Raw genomic sequence first — 14779 nt, forward strand, 5'->3', positions numbered from 1 at the left:
CCATTAGAAATGATTCTCAAAATGCCTGTATGTTTTAGTTCCAAAAGTGGGGTCCTAGAAGTTGACTGTTCACGTGCTCCCATGCAAGTGTTTCAGTAATTTATTTATTTATTGGGGTGTATTTTTAAATCTTCAATTAAATATATAAATTTATTATTACTAATTTAAGAGAAAAATGTATCGTAAATTTTTTTGTCTCATGTTTGAATGCATACTGGCGGAGTCCCAAAGTTGACTGTACACGTGCCTCGAGGTTCCGGGGCTCATCCGAAGCAACCCCGAGACGATATCGTTTTGTCAGAACATTTCGAACAGACATATTTACCCTCATTATTTGTCTCAATTATCGGTGAGTACCAAGTTGTAGAGGTGTAAATACTTCAAATTGCAGAGGGCATTAAGTAATTTGACTGATATACGCCTCGTGGCTGACTCACGCCATCCCCATTCGGGGAAGACGCCGGCCACACGCCCACTCATGCAATTTAACAAGCGCCCACATTCCTTCGTATAATTTATTAATTACCGAATTCGGTTCCCCGTTTGAGTAATTTCAGAGGAATTTCTATGTATTTTCTTAGTTATCTGTTGCAAAATGGAATTTTCTTTTGTTGACTGTCGAAGATTTGTTTGTTTTCTTTTTGGTTGATGATTTGTGTGATTGGAATTAAAGGTTCAGATAATGGATTCTACTGGCGATTCCGTCAGTGATCGAGTCAATGTAACAACAAGGTTCGTTTACGCGCATGAGGTGACCGGAGCTCTGTTGTAGATGAATATTCTGTTCGTGCATTTTTATGGGTTTTTTTTTCCCCATTAAACTTGTTTTATAGGTTAAGAATTGCTGGAGATAGTTTTTATATGATTGGTCTTGTTGATCGAAATTATGAAAACTGAAGAAAATTTATGGCTTTATGCTACATTGCAATTTATAAGATGATTGACATTGAATTCATTCATGTGTTCTTCTTCTTTAGCTGATAACGAGCTTTCCTCTGAGAACAAAGATATGTGCATATAACGTTTAGTCAAATGAAATAATTTAAATTTCATGCTTAATTGTTGATATGCTATAGTAATCCAGACCGAAGATTTGTGTAGGTATATGGGAAATGTTATCTATACTATGCTGTTTCGGCTCTGTCCATGATTGGTTTCCTTATTTTGTTTTCCAATTTTTGGTAGAGGAATTAGTAAAGTTGTGATAAACTTACCTTGTTCTTACAAGTGCACCGATTCTTGATGCTGCAGGTTGTGCCCCAGAAAGAAGAACCCGGATAAAGTTCCAAGAAAAAATCACAAAGCTGAAAGGGAAAAGCTGAAGCGTGACCACATGAATGATTTATTCGTGGATCTAAGCAAAGCTCTTGGTAATGCTCCTGCAATCCTGAGTTCAGAATCTGCTATCGTTTATAATCGACAAACATTTTTTCGCGTTTACTTTGTGAGCTTCTTTTAGTGACTCAATATAACTGTTTTTTCTTGTTTGATACATGTTTATAATGCATGGAAATTATATTTACAGATCTGAATCATCCAAGTAATGGGAAAGCCTCCATGTTGAGAGAGACCGTCCGGCTTCTAGGAGAATTGCTGGCTCAGGTTGACCACCTGAAAAAGGAAAATGACGCGCTCTTGTCCGAATCTAATTATGTATGTTCTAATTTGCAACTTTTCATATTGGAGATTAAGTGTGCTTGTTTTTTTACAGTTAACAGCATTATGTAAATGGAATTTACCACTGTCCTATGAAAAGATATATAAGGGATTCATGATTTTTAATTCTATGGATAGGTTACAATTGAGAAAAATGAACTCCTAGAGGAGAATTCTGCTCTAGATGCTCAGATCAAGAAACTGCAGAGTGAAATAGACGAGAGGGAGAATAGCTCAAACTCTGATTATTCACGGCCTCAGAGCAATGGTCTGACACCAGCATCAGAAGATCAAGTTGCAATGCCTTTACTTCATAATTCATCGGATTCGACCACGGTTTTAGGTCCCATATATGTCATGCCACTTCGTACTGACTCCCAATTATATCCCAGCCCCTACTCTGAGACTAATACAAGCATGGTTTCGAGTGTGAGCAGGCCACAACCCCGTTACCCATCATCTTCCGACTCATGGCCGCTGCATACTCTTACCAAACAGGCAAATGTGTCGGAGGATATTTGACAGTTGTTTCGGCCAGCTGTAGGAACCAAAATGGTAGAGTAAATCGAGACTGGCTTGGATATCTCTTGATTTAGAACATGAGCTCGCTTGATGATGAAGATTCACATATTGAATCCGTTCTTGTTGAGTTCATACTTCATACCAAAGTAAATATAGAAGTTTCCAAAGTGTCGGAGATTCCAACTGATGAGTTAGTTCACTCTCTTGAACGCTTTGTTACACATTTATGTAATCATTCAAAAAATTACACATGAAATTTGTTAGACTCGACTTTCTTGAGGTTATATTACATGGTGGATTCTTCTTGCAAGTTAATTGGATACTTTATAAGCGAGTTGATAAAGTTTGATATACGAATCTGAATGAGTTTTGTCTATAAAATTTGAATGATGACATATCTGTACTTATAGCACAAAATTTATTAACGTTTTGTGCATGCATTAGATAACTTTGAATGATAAACATCGTAAAAAGAAGGTAAATAAGAATATTTTTATTCCATACAAAAGCCGAGGGCACAATATATATTACAATGGGGAGAGATTTGATGACAAAGCCTCCTCATTATTTTATTTATTCCTATAGTATCATGCTCAATATCTCAGCTCAAGAAACCCTGCGCCAAATTCAAAATATAAAAGATTAGGATAATGCAAAAATAATTGTGCGAATATCTAAATAAAGGCGTGTCATCATGTGCGTGCATGTAAGAGGCTATAGCAATTTTGCATCGCTGAGAAATTGAATGCTCACGTGCTGCAGTCTACGCCGGGAGAAATGGAATATCCAACGGAAACACCACATCTTCCGGGGAGGTTGGCAGCGGCATCCGGCCTCACAGAGTAGCTGGAGGCGGCGGACTTGATGCAGTAGCACGCCGTCTGCCTATCCTGCTGAGACTGAAGACTGTTGCTCAAGCTTGACACTCCGCTACAGCACTGAGACGAGGGGTCCCCGCCAGAAGTCAGGTACCCCAAGCATGGAGAAAGTGAGCCCTGCACGTCGCCGCAAGAAATGGCCTCCCCTGGCCACACCGCCACTGAGACCACCGCAAGAACCACAAGCAATATCACCCCGAACATTCCTTTCATGTTTAATCGATTACTTATATGATGAAACTGGAATGAATTGCATGGGTTACGGTGGGTGTGTGAATTTATAGGCGCGAATGTGTGAGAAATGACAAATGTGGTCTAAATGATGACGACATGGGAAGTGGTTGATATTTTGGATTATTGATTGAATGTAATTGTCCTTTAGTTACTGTATTTAGGTAAGTTTTATAATTGCGGAGAGGTGTGGGGGTGGGGAGGATTTAGTTAGCAGCAGATTTGATCAATATGATATATATATATATATATATATATATATATATATATATATTCACTTATTTCAGTATTCTTGTATTTTAGTTTCTGATAAATCTACCAGCTTTTTTTCTAAAAAACTCCACATAAAAGTTTGATAATATCTTTCAATAGGTAAATCAAATTTTATCTATCGAAAATATCTTTCTTTACATTAAGCGAAAACACATATGTAATTAAATAATTACCATGATTCAAAATTATATTAAATCCTACAAATTATTTATTTAACAGCAGAAGACCATTTGAACATTCATTTGTTGTTAGTAGGTAGAAACTAGAGAGAGATTTAAATTTTGTTTACGTACGATATTTTGCCATCGGAAAGATAGATAATTATAACATAGATGGTGCATTCGATATGCCTTGCCACGTAAACACTATTATAATTGGGCTTTTTTTATTTGGAAAATTCAAAAACAAAAAGATTGATTGTCCAATTGAAACCAGTCACATCTATCCATACGGCCCAAGCATGCGCCGGCCCATTATCCTTCCACTGCAATGAGCGGGAGGTAGTCGCTGCTCTGTGAAGCCAGCCTAACGCATTGCCCTCCGCTCTAGGAGCATCGTGACCAACACTTTCGAATGGGACACGTTGATCAACTCACTGCTTGGAACGGGTGGGCCGAGCAGTGCGTGCCATGGACCAGACATATGGGCAAGCCCAAATTGTTCAATCAACCTATTGCCCCTACTCAGGTAACAAGCTCGCGTTACAGAGCTCGGCGATATCGTTGTTTCACATTTCCCAATATTAATTGTCTTTACAACGAATATGATCCGATGTGGGATATTCATCATTTCTTGACACGCACCTCTACACCAAAAAAGGAAGGGAAAGCATGGCTCATTTTCTATTAGGCAATCCTGACTCCGCGAATTCTTCAATTTATTGAATTTTAAAATTCACAGACTTCAATTTTATTTGTTACTTCGATGATCTTTTTGATTCGGAAACCAGCTAACTTGGTGATTTTCTTGTTCAATCCATTTTCATGTAAGAACTAGAGCATTAATAAACAAATACATGTGCTTTCACAAGTTGATGTAATAAAATTAAGAAATATTAGTCTCTAACAAAGAAGAAGAAGAAGATAATTTCATATTCTTCTTTATTATATATTATGATGTTGGAATCACGAGTTTTTCTCAAATTTATCAGGAAAATTTCACTAAATCTTTCGGTTTTCGTCTATTTTTTTTTAAAAAAATTTTACCTTTATTTACAAATATTGAGCTACGTAAGCGGATAAATAATCAATCAAAATTTGATGTATGCTCTAATAATGAGAATGACCACCCAATTGGTGTGTTAGGCGTGTGGCATTTGTTGACAAGATTTTCGAGTATAGTTGTATATTCCTATACATGTTGACATGACGTTCAAAGATAATATTTTTTGGTGTGGATAAATGTGAATAAGAATTGAGATTTAGGCACCGTATTCATACCAAACGTCAAATATCCATAATATTTTGTAAGTTGTTTTATATTAATAAAAGTATAGAATCCTTCCATTATTTCAGTTTGTTTTTAATATTTATTTTTTTACGTTATCAAATAATTCAAATGTTTTTATATTGAAAGAAGAGATAATATAAAATATCGATGACTTATAGTTTATCTGTTATCAAGTTTTTAAGTTTTAGATAAAATCTCATATTCAAAATTTAATTGTAATAAACATCGTCTACAATTCAATAAAATAGTGTAATTGCCATGACGGAATCTAATTAGTGATTGATGTTCACCAATAAAAGTTATTTTGTTTCCAAGATCCCATCAACAATATATTATATGAACGATCGATCAGTTAATATAGTTAATTGTCTCTCAATCAATTGTTTCATTCAAATTCATGAACCAACTATTAGTAAATCAAGAATGTCTATTAACTTCCCCAGCGGCATCAAACGAACCAAATCTCAAAATAAATATTATCTGTAACGTCTGCATTCACAATTTGTTCAATATTTTAACAAGAATTCAACTTATAACCACACCGTCAATTTCAAGCTTTCACATTCAGTTCGAGCTGATATATGCCTAGGATCCCACCGAAATAAAAGTTTTTTAAACATTTTATGAGACGAATTTGATTCAACATCCATGCATCATCTCGAAGGACAAAGGAATATTGGATTCTTTACTTACAAGCTTTAAAATCGAGCATGAAATCGAGAAAATTTTATTGATTGATATACTATTTAACTTGGGCCTCCTAATTTTTTGCAAACATATGACAATTACATGATCATATATTAATTGAAGGAGAAGGTTGTTTTGTCATATAGTTTTGATTGTTACATAAAGATACGAAGGGAAGAATCCAATTTAAGGGCGTGAGGATTAGGAAAAAGATATATGCTTCATCCACACAACACAAATCTGGAGTCTCAAAGAGCAAGCTTCATTACTAGTCAATGGCCTTGACTTGGGTTCTTCTGCCTCCACTTTTAAGGAGAGGGCTTTGCTCCAAGAAAATTTAGTCCTAGCAAGTAGCATTTCCTCCGTACTTTTCAGATCTCTTTCTTGAAAAATAGAGATCATATTGTAAATAATCAAGCCAACATGGATGACAACAATGATCTGGACAAGAATAATATCGATGATCTTATGTTGCCCGGATTCCGGTTTCATCCCACGGATGAAGAGCTTGTCGGGTTCTATCTCAAGAGGAAGCTCGAGCAGAGACCCCTTCCTATCGAGCTTATTAAGCAAGTTGATATATACAAATACGATCCATGGGATCTTCCAAGTAAGTCTGTACGATTTGTCGAACACAAAAATTTAATTGATCGAAGACTGCCCTTACTCAAATGAGGATCCCCTCATTACATCCTCTTGGCTTTCATATCATAGATTCATAACTTTGCACAAATCTTGAGCATAAACTGGTAAATGGAACTCAAAACATATATGTTCATATGAATATAGTTCAATCTAACAATATTTGTTACGCATGGTGAGCTTTACTCATAGGCTTGAATGCTAAATATCTAAAGAACAAAATGTTGATGTTAAAATCATCTTACAGTTACATTTATTTTATTTATCATATGCTTTTATTACCAAACAAATTACCTGTTGCTATAATTTATTTTATATATATGTTGATATTCTGGACGTCATTATCAATCATCAAACGTAACAAGTTTTAACTTTTCTTGATATGAAACAGAGCTGGTAACCACAGGAGAGAAAGAATGGTACTTCTATTGTCCAAGGGATCGTAAATATAGGAACAGCTCGAGGCCGAACCGTGTCACGGGATCAGGGTTCTGGAAAGCAACCGGAACCGATAGGCCTATATACTCTTCTGATGGAACTAAATGCATAGGTCTGAAGAAATCCTTGGTGTTCTACAGGGGTAGAGCTGCCAAAGGCATAAAAACAGATTGGATGATGCATGAATTCCGACTTCCATCCATCCCGGACGCTGTGTCTCCTTCCAAGAAGATCTTGGACAATAATCTTCCTGCAAATGTAAGTCTTTTGTTGCTTACACAGATTAGGCTTAGAAGTTTCGGCCAAGATCATGTCTACTCGATTTATTTATGAATTGGTCACGTGCAATCCTCAAAAAATATCTGAATTTTATACTGATTATTTTGCTGTTCGACGAATACAGGATTCATGGGCAATATGCAGGATATTCAAGAAGATCAATTCGATGGCACACAGAGCTCTTTGCAACTCATGGGCTCCTTCGTTGACCGAAACCACATCACCCGATGTATTCACTCAAACTACAAACCAAACTCATTTCAGTTCAGATAATCTCTCTTCTTCCCCCTCCGAAAATGGACTACAGCACGCCAGTTTCCCTGCACTCTACGCCCCCTTCTACAAACCTATCCCCACCACCAAACCATCTAATGATTTCTTCCCCATTTTCTCCCCTCCACAAAATTTCAGTTCGTCCTCCGGTTTCATGAACGAGCCCGTCAAAACTCCGGACTGCATCGACTTTGACGGGCCACAGCAGCAGTTCAACGCGTCACTACTTGGCTCCTCGCAGGTGATCCAAGAAAGTATAGACTTGGAAGATGAACAAGCGGATCTGAGAAAGGGTTTTAGTCCGAAAAACCCGTGGGGAGACATCCGAGCGATGGGATTTCCGTTCAGTTTTCAATCGGCGGAGACGTGGGATTCTCCTTCTTGTCCTAGTGAAATATCATCCTCCACGGCTTATTGTGATGACAAGTGTTATGTATAGGATGATGGCTTCATTTGCTGCTCTGCTTTGAGCAACCTAGCATGGCATATGTAAATAGTATCCCTTATCATACATTATTATTCCTAGTGAATTATTTTACTTGGAACATACCTCACTTTTCTCTCATTTTCCTCAACTTTGCTTGCTTTTGCTTGTTTGGGCTAAAAATAAAATCTGAGAAACCCGTCAAATATTGACCAATAAAGATCTTTTTCATGAGCTAAAATTATTAACTCGTCTACAAAAATTCTCTGCTTATGAATAGGCAAGGAAGTAACTCTCCCAAGATAATCACTCAATCAACAAATCTGCGTACGTATAGGAATTGTTCCTTGAATTTCACAATCATTTTTACTTAAATTCATTTGTTTTAGCATTCATAACAACTTAACAATTCTTGATTCATGGTTGTATAATTTTGTAGAAGTTGATTTCACTCTTTCTCGGTTTCATGGGTGCATTGGACCTTACGCAAAAGAATTTGCAAATATTTATTATATATATAAACGTTTAATCTATAATAAAATATATAATACCATCAAAAAACATTATTTAAAATTTAATTCATCTTATTCTAGATCCTGTTTACTAAAAAAAATTATATTAAGGAATAAATTTAATAATTCCAAAACTTCTAAACAAAAGTCAAGATGGCCGAGCGGTCTAAGGCGCCAGTTTCAGGTACTGGTCCGAAAGGGCGTGGGTTCAAATCCCACTCTTGACATATTCTCTCATATTACCTTGAGACATGTTTTTGCTCATAAATGGGACGATTCCAATCAAAATAACAATAATCAAAGGATAAAAGAAAGTGTTCACGAGCAACCCACCCCATGTAATCTCTATTATTTTCTTCAACTCTTTTTTATCATTACATTTTTCGTTATTATTTATCAAAGATCGTACAATACTAAACATATCGACATGTATAAGACCAATTACTATAATTTATCCAAACCTTTTTAACTTCTTATTTTAAAATAATATTTTGCAGTTTGTAAAAATTTTAAAATACGTGCTTTAGATTTTAAACTTGTAATATCATTGTGGCCATAATTAGGAGTTAGGGGTCTAATGGAGCAACAAAGATTAATGGTTTGGTTCCTTTTAAAATTTAATAAAATCGATATAATATGATTTGATTCTAATTTTAATATAAAACCGAACCAAAATATAGTTAGAATGATACACATCAAATATTAAACGGAAGCAATTGAATGCGTGAAAGTGAGCATTCAGATGGCAGGCAAGAATGGTGAGGCTTTGGATAAAAACACAAGATAAACCCATGAATGGTCGCCTCTATATTAGCTCACTACGGGACCCTTTGCCTAACAAAACTAAGCCCATAAAAAGGGCAGCTGTCCCATTTCCTTTTCTAATTACTCTCCGATCATATCTATGAAATACCTATACGAAATCAAGTATTCAATTATTGCAAACTTGACCTTATTCTAAGGTAATTGATCCCCAGATTTTTCAAATAAATTTGATCATATTGTAAGATAAACGAGTACGTACTACGCGTTTCTATGAAATCTTCTGTGTCCAATTGAGCCTTCCTACTAATTACGTACTCTGTATCCATTCTCATTCTTGCGAAAATGTTAAAACTATACGAGTGGGACTGTATACAAATGAACATTTTTTTAAAAATGTTAAAAATTGTCTATTATTTATAAGACTTAGATAAAAATGATTTTGTATAGCAATAAAGAATGCATTCAAACATGCTAGGAAAAAAAACTGTGAATCAAAACTTTCTAGCACATATTATCAAAGTTACATGTACAAATCCCAAATCCTAACATGGGAAGAGCAAAAAGCCAGGTTCTACACGCATCTTCCTATCCACAAAACTAATTCTGTTTAGTTTGTCATGACACCAAATCAACTGGTCTCTTGTTATTCTTGGCATCCTCAGAACCCTAGAAACTAATCTCATATCTACTTGACAGAAAAACGAAAGAACTTGATCCCACTCGTCTTCACCATCGTCCCTACACCGTCGAAATTTCTTCAAAATGCAGTTCTCGCTCCTCAAAATGTCTTTCAGCTTTCTTTCCTTCTGAATTCCAATAGAAAACCCACAAACTTGCATTAGCAAATAGAATAAAGCCTAACATCTAAAACAGCTTTCGACAAGTTAGTGGAAAATTTAGGGACCTTTCGAAGAATTTTTCGGACAGCTAGTGATAGGCTGAGGTCTTCTGGATCCTGAAGCTGCGGAACGATCTTGTTGTGCATACTGGGTGGTGGAGCACTGGTGCAGTCCTTATCAGCTTTAACAAATCGCCAAAATATTCGAATCGACTCTTCAACAATTTCGACTAACGTTTCGATGGTAATAACGTTTTCATCTCTGTCTTTGGTCCACACCCTCCACTTTTTGTCCTTCATATTATCCACTGCCAAAAGTACACCTTTAGCTTCAATATAAATGCCGTAAAACTACAAAGCAAAACTTCTCTACTATTGCGAATCACTAAACCCGTTTATATTAATATTCTAATATGATCTCAATGACAACTTCTATCGATTCATGCACTCAAAACTGAGGGAACAAATTCTTACCTCTAATAACTGGAACTTGAAGAAGATTGCGAAGAACACACCTAGTTTTCGCATAATTTTGAACCCTTGGCCCTTGAAATTGCTCGTCTTCTGTGAACCGTTGCATGAGCACTTGAAACTGTTGGAACTCCCCAGCAACTTCATTGTATCTATTGATCCCACGGGGGTCTGAATCCCATAAATCCAAGGCTTTCTCGTACTGCCAATACAACATCTCCCACGAAGCACACATCTGTCCCACGTATACTACTTCAACGTCACCTTCCAATTCATCTATAAACTTCTTCTTGGGATCGCTTCCGTGGATTTTATGTTTCGACATCCAAAGATTTTGCGAAACCAAGGATTTTAGTGTTGGCACCGAAGGTTTCTTGTTTGCCGTAGATTGGAGGGGAACCTTTAGCTGCAGTAGACCTGCCATGCATGTTGCACACAAATGATGCATGAGGGTTGTCCAAGATATAGGTTATGGTTTACCTATTATTATTGATAAGATTCTTATTTTTATGATTACTGAGTATATATATATATATATTCAGAAAAGATGAACAAACATTTGATAAAATCCCAAATTAAAACTGAAAAATAATGCTACTAAATGTGAAACAAGCGAAACAAAGAAAAAAATATAAGTCGGAGGGAGTGAGATATCTTAAGACCTACACTTTACTTTGAATTTTGCTCTAGGACAAAAGGAAATAAATTTGTGACAAGGTCGATCAATAAATTAAGTTGACCCGAATGAAACCTCATAAATTACAACGACCACAAATGCATAGGCTCGTTTTTCAAGCCATTTGCTTTTGAATTCCTAATAAATTCTTTTAAATCATGATGCCACACTCTTGCATCGTAGCACCGAACAATTTTTTTTTTTTTTTTTTTAGAATGGTAGTACAATATTTGAGTAATTGGAAAATAATTTATTTTTATATTTTGCATTTTATATATGTCGGTAAAATATAAATACCGTTAAGATTGGAACTTGGACCTAACTCAACCCCAAAAGCTAGCTCAAAAGGGGAGGATTGTCCAAGCCCATATATACAACTACCAGGTTATTTATCCAACCGACGTTGGACAATTAACAAATACTATATTATGTCACTAGCTAGTTTGGTCATTCTGTTGGGAAAGGATCGTCTAGTTTAGTCAAAAAGACTTTTAATGCCCCAATTAATTAAATACACGAATTAAATGCACACATAAAATGGCGCAACACCACCGACTCATCCTCATCGTGCCTTGTACCAGACCAAGTCCCATGTTATTTCTGTTTTTGGAGAACCCCACGGACAAGATCTTATGGGTCCTCTAAAAACACCCACGGATTATTAATTTAGTAATAGTGCTAATAAATAATTAATAAAACATATAAAAAAACTTGAACAATTATTAATTAAAAAATATGATTAAAGAATGAAAGGTCTCTTGGCACACCAACTAAAATATGTTCAAATGAAAAAAGTTATAATAAGAAATATTAATTTTCAATAATCAATGCAGTGTAGATCTATCCTACTGGTGATTGGTTGGGCTTAAAATAATTACTGGTGGTAGGTCATCAATTAACTCGTTGGAAAATTTAGGTTTTTAGAATTGAAAGTTTTGTATTTCAAGATCATATGGGATGATTAAAATTTTAAAGATAAAAATAAAAGAGTAATCGAGAAGGTAGATTCCAGTCGAATACTGGTCTTTTTAATCTTCTAGTTGTAGATTGAAATTTTTTAGCAGACTTAAAACTCATTTTATGTTCGACTTCGTATCGAATTCGGTAGCTAGTTTAATTTTAAATATATTTGCCAACGAGTACCGGAATGATGAGTGAAAGGAAGAATGGAAATGTGGACTAACCCATTGCGTACATCTTCTGGTAATTCAAGATATCCAATTTGCGCATTTTTTCTCTGTATCTCTTGTAGAATTTGTGAAGCTCACCCATTCCATCTCCACGCTGGGATTTTTCATCAATCTTCCATGGCTTCAAATCCTCCATTATCTTAGGAAACTCAGATTCTTCTAAAATGGTGGGCAAACCTGTGTCCCTCACCTTCTTAAGCTCCATTTTCAAATGGTCTATCAAATCTTGATGTTCCCACAATGATTCCAGTTCATCTGCGGAATCGGTCATTGCTGAATCCTTGGTCTCTGTTTTTTCATAATTGGTAAGAAATCCAGCGCCTGTGAAATCTTCCTCGGATAAGAAATCTGTGTTAAATTCGTCGGCATTGTGCAAACCATCAAGTTCTTTTGATTGATCGTGATCTTCGTTCAAAGTATCCATTTCATCGCCGCCATGGAGATGTTTTGATGATTCCACGTCTTCGTAGAAGCCCGAAGATGATTCTTGCATTGATTCTAGCCCAAAATCTTCATCAGACATGAAAGCATCTCCGTGTGAATACACTGAACTGTCGATTGCGGAAGGAATATGATTGACTTCGATTGAATCCGAATCCGAGCCACTACACATGGAAATTTTCTCAGAAAAACACTGCGGTTCATCAAGAAAATCTTGGTTTTCCTCGAATTTGGCATCTTCTTCACCCGAATGAACGGTTTCCTCCAACTTCTCCACTGATTCCTCTGCCTCAGTATTATCGTTTCCTTCTCCGTTGCATACCGAAATTTCATTATAATCTTGTCCCGATTTCCCCGATTCGCATTTTCTGTTTCCATTAATTTCTTCCACAGGAAAAGTCCCCAGTTCATATATAAAAGCGCTGGCGGATTTTTCACCAGACGTGAAATCATATTTACTAGTACTTCGAAAAGAGGACACTTCAGAAGTCGATAAATTGTCTGGTTTTACATGAATTCTACGAAATTCTTCAAAAGTTGGAAACTTGAATTTCAGAAATACCTCTTCTTTCTCTTCTCCATCATCACCATCAAATCCTATAAACTGGGTAACATCTTTCTCGGCGATACACTCGGACGACAACTCTGTCTCTGCTTCAAGAAATTCTATTTCTTCACCATTCTTGTCCACGGAACTCTCATCTCTATGCAGCCTGGATTTCGATTAAAAAAAACATATCAGAAACTAACAAATTATCAAATAATGGAGCTAAATAAACAGAAAAAAGGCGTTAAAAGTTCTTCTCACCTGAAGAAAAAAGCAGAGACAAAGTTGAAGAGTGGGAGCAGACACATGGAAACAGAGAACAAGAACGCATATGCAAAAGGAACCAATCTTTGGCTCACCAACTTAATCACAGAACCCATGTTCAGAATAGAGAAGACCTTTTTTTTCCTTTTCATGAGGAACCCGTAAAATTGAAGGTGCCGTAAATTCAGTCAAAAACGAAGAAAAACATGGGAAATGCAGGTGTTTCGAATCTAACGTCCTCTTTGAATATTTCAAAACCATAAATGGGGTTTGAACGAGTAAAAAGGAGACTCCTCGCCTAGATTAGAACCAAATATCCGGCACTTAAATCCGAACAAATGGGAGAAATCTACGGAGAAATGAGATTTTCAAGCAAGAATTAAAGAGAGACTGTTACTCTACATTTGCATCTTCATCAGACACGAATGAACAAGAAGTGTGTTTCTGTGAGAGCTCTGGATAGGTTGGTCGGTATGTGCCGTTTGGGAGGCAGAGACAGGGTGTAATTGTAAATAAGCGTTTTCCTGAGGACTAAATGAGAAATTTGAGCACGCGTGGGAGGAGAAATGAGAAGGTGGAGGTTGTATTCTTCCACTCCATAATTGTTCAAATTGATTCCAATTTCCACATCCATTTAAGTCTGTGACGATTTATATATATAAAAAAATTGGTCGGATTAATTTTGGGATTTTAATTTACATGTAAGAAATTATTATTTTGGGTTATATCAGTTAAATAAAGTCAGGGTAAGATTTTCGATTGGATTCCCATGGTGGAATGGTCGTATTTCTGGTTTGTCATAATTTTTTAAAAAAAGATTTTAGTATGTTTATTTATTTATTATTTTTAAATAGTCGTCTTCGAATTTCAATATACGGGAGACTGTTTATAAAAAGAAAAACACAATGGTTCCATTTGTCATAATCTTTGTATGTTTGAATTGTACAATAAAGTTTATAAATGAAACCAACGTTTTCCGATTGGGTTACTATAATTGGGTTTAAGGTAAAAATTTGTGTGAGACGATCTCACGGATCGTATTTTATGATACGGATCTTTTATATGAGTCATCACAAGACACCTACTTTGGGTTTAATTGGTGAGGCATAATTATATGTGTATAAATCGACTATTAAAATAATTTTAGATGTATAATAATAATGGATAAATAATAATATGATTAATTTGATTGATTAATTTTATGATTGAAATTATGATTAAATGACTGATTATAATTTTATCATTTATCTGTGAGAAATAATTTTATTTTTAGTTTGTATTGATAAAATTAAGATTGTAATTTTTATTGCAGAATGTAACTTA

General features: G+C 35.6%; 4 protein-coding genes and 1 non-coding gene across 7 annotated transcripts; 3 read left to right on the forward strand and 2 right to left on the reverse strand.

Moving 5' to 3' along the window:
- The first annotated feature begins 249 nt into the window (after window positions 1-249).
- Window positions 250-2501, forward strand: LOC142545742 (protein IRON-RELATED TRANSCRIPTION FACTOR 3-like). 3 transcript variants are annotated; one of them, XM_075653211.1, is made up of 4 exons: window positions 250-751; window positions 1252-1370; window positions 1526-1653; window positions 1795-2501. In XM_075653211.1, the coding sequence occupies exons 1-4, from the start codon at window positions 747-749 to the stop codon at window positions 2176-2178; spliced, it is 636 nt and encodes a 211-aa protein (XP_075509326.1). In that variant the 5' UTR covers window positions 250-746; the 3' UTR covers window positions 2179-2501. The 3 variants fall into 3 exon arrangements, with proteins under 3 accessions (XP_075509326.1, XP_075509402.1, XP_075509246.1); XM_075653287.1 differs by having other exon boundaries at window positions 250-569; XM_075653131.1 differs by having other exon boundaries at window positions 254-732; window positions 1795-2500.
- Window positions 2502-2784: 283 nt separating this feature from the next.
- On the reverse strand, window positions 2785-3269 carry LOC142539501 (non-specific lipid-transfer protein 1-like). Its single transcript, XM_075645414.1, has 2 exons — window positions 2932-3269; window positions 2785-2794 (listed from the first exon to the last, which is right to left on the reverse strand). Exons 1-2 carry the CDS (start codon window positions 3267-3269, stop codon window positions 2785-2787), a joined length of 348 nt encoding a protein of 115 aa, XP_075501529.1.
- Window positions 3270-5892: 2623 nt separating this feature from the next.
- LOC142515374 (protein FEZ-like) lies at window positions 5893-7870 on the forward strand. The gene is made up of 3 exons (XM_075619797.1): window positions 5893-6306; window positions 6730-7034; window positions 7180-7870. Exons 1-3 carry the CDS (start codon window positions 6120-6122, stop codon window positions 7765-7767), a joined length of 1080 nt encoding a protein of 359 aa, XP_075475912.1. The 5' UTR covers window positions 5893-6119; the 3' UTR covers window positions 7768-7870.
- Window positions 7871-8411: 541 nt separating this feature from the next.
- On the forward strand, window positions 8412-8491 carry TRNAL-CAG (transfer RNA leucine (anticodon CAG)). The gene has a single exon. It is a non-coding gene; the product is annotated as a tRNA-Leu (tRNA).
- A 1014-nt stretch (window positions 8492-9505) lies between these two features.
- Window positions 9506-14055, reverse strand: LOC142545923 (uncharacterized). Its single transcript, XM_075653398.1, has 5 exons — window positions 13454-14055; window positions 12199-13358; window positions 10342-10755; window positions 9934-10175; window positions 9506-9835 (listed from the first exon to the last, which is right to left on the reverse strand). The coding sequence occupies exons 1-5, from the start codon at window positions 13606-13608 to the stop codon at window positions 9572-9574; spliced, it is 2235 nt and encodes a 744-aa protein (XP_075509513.1). The 5' UTR covers window positions 13609-14055; the 3' UTR covers window positions 9506-9571.
- Between the last annotated feature and the right edge of the window lie 724 nt (window positions 14056-14779).

The sequence above is a fragment of the Primulina tabacum genome, chromosome 1, assembly GCF_025594145.1.
Source record: "Primulina tabacum isolate GXHZ01 chromosome 1, ASM2559414v2, whole genome shotgun sequence".
In the NCBI taxonomy this organism is placed as follows: domain Eukaryota; kingdom Viridiplantae; phylum Streptophyta; class Magnoliopsida; order Lamiales; family Gesneriaceae; genus Primulina; species Primulina tabacum.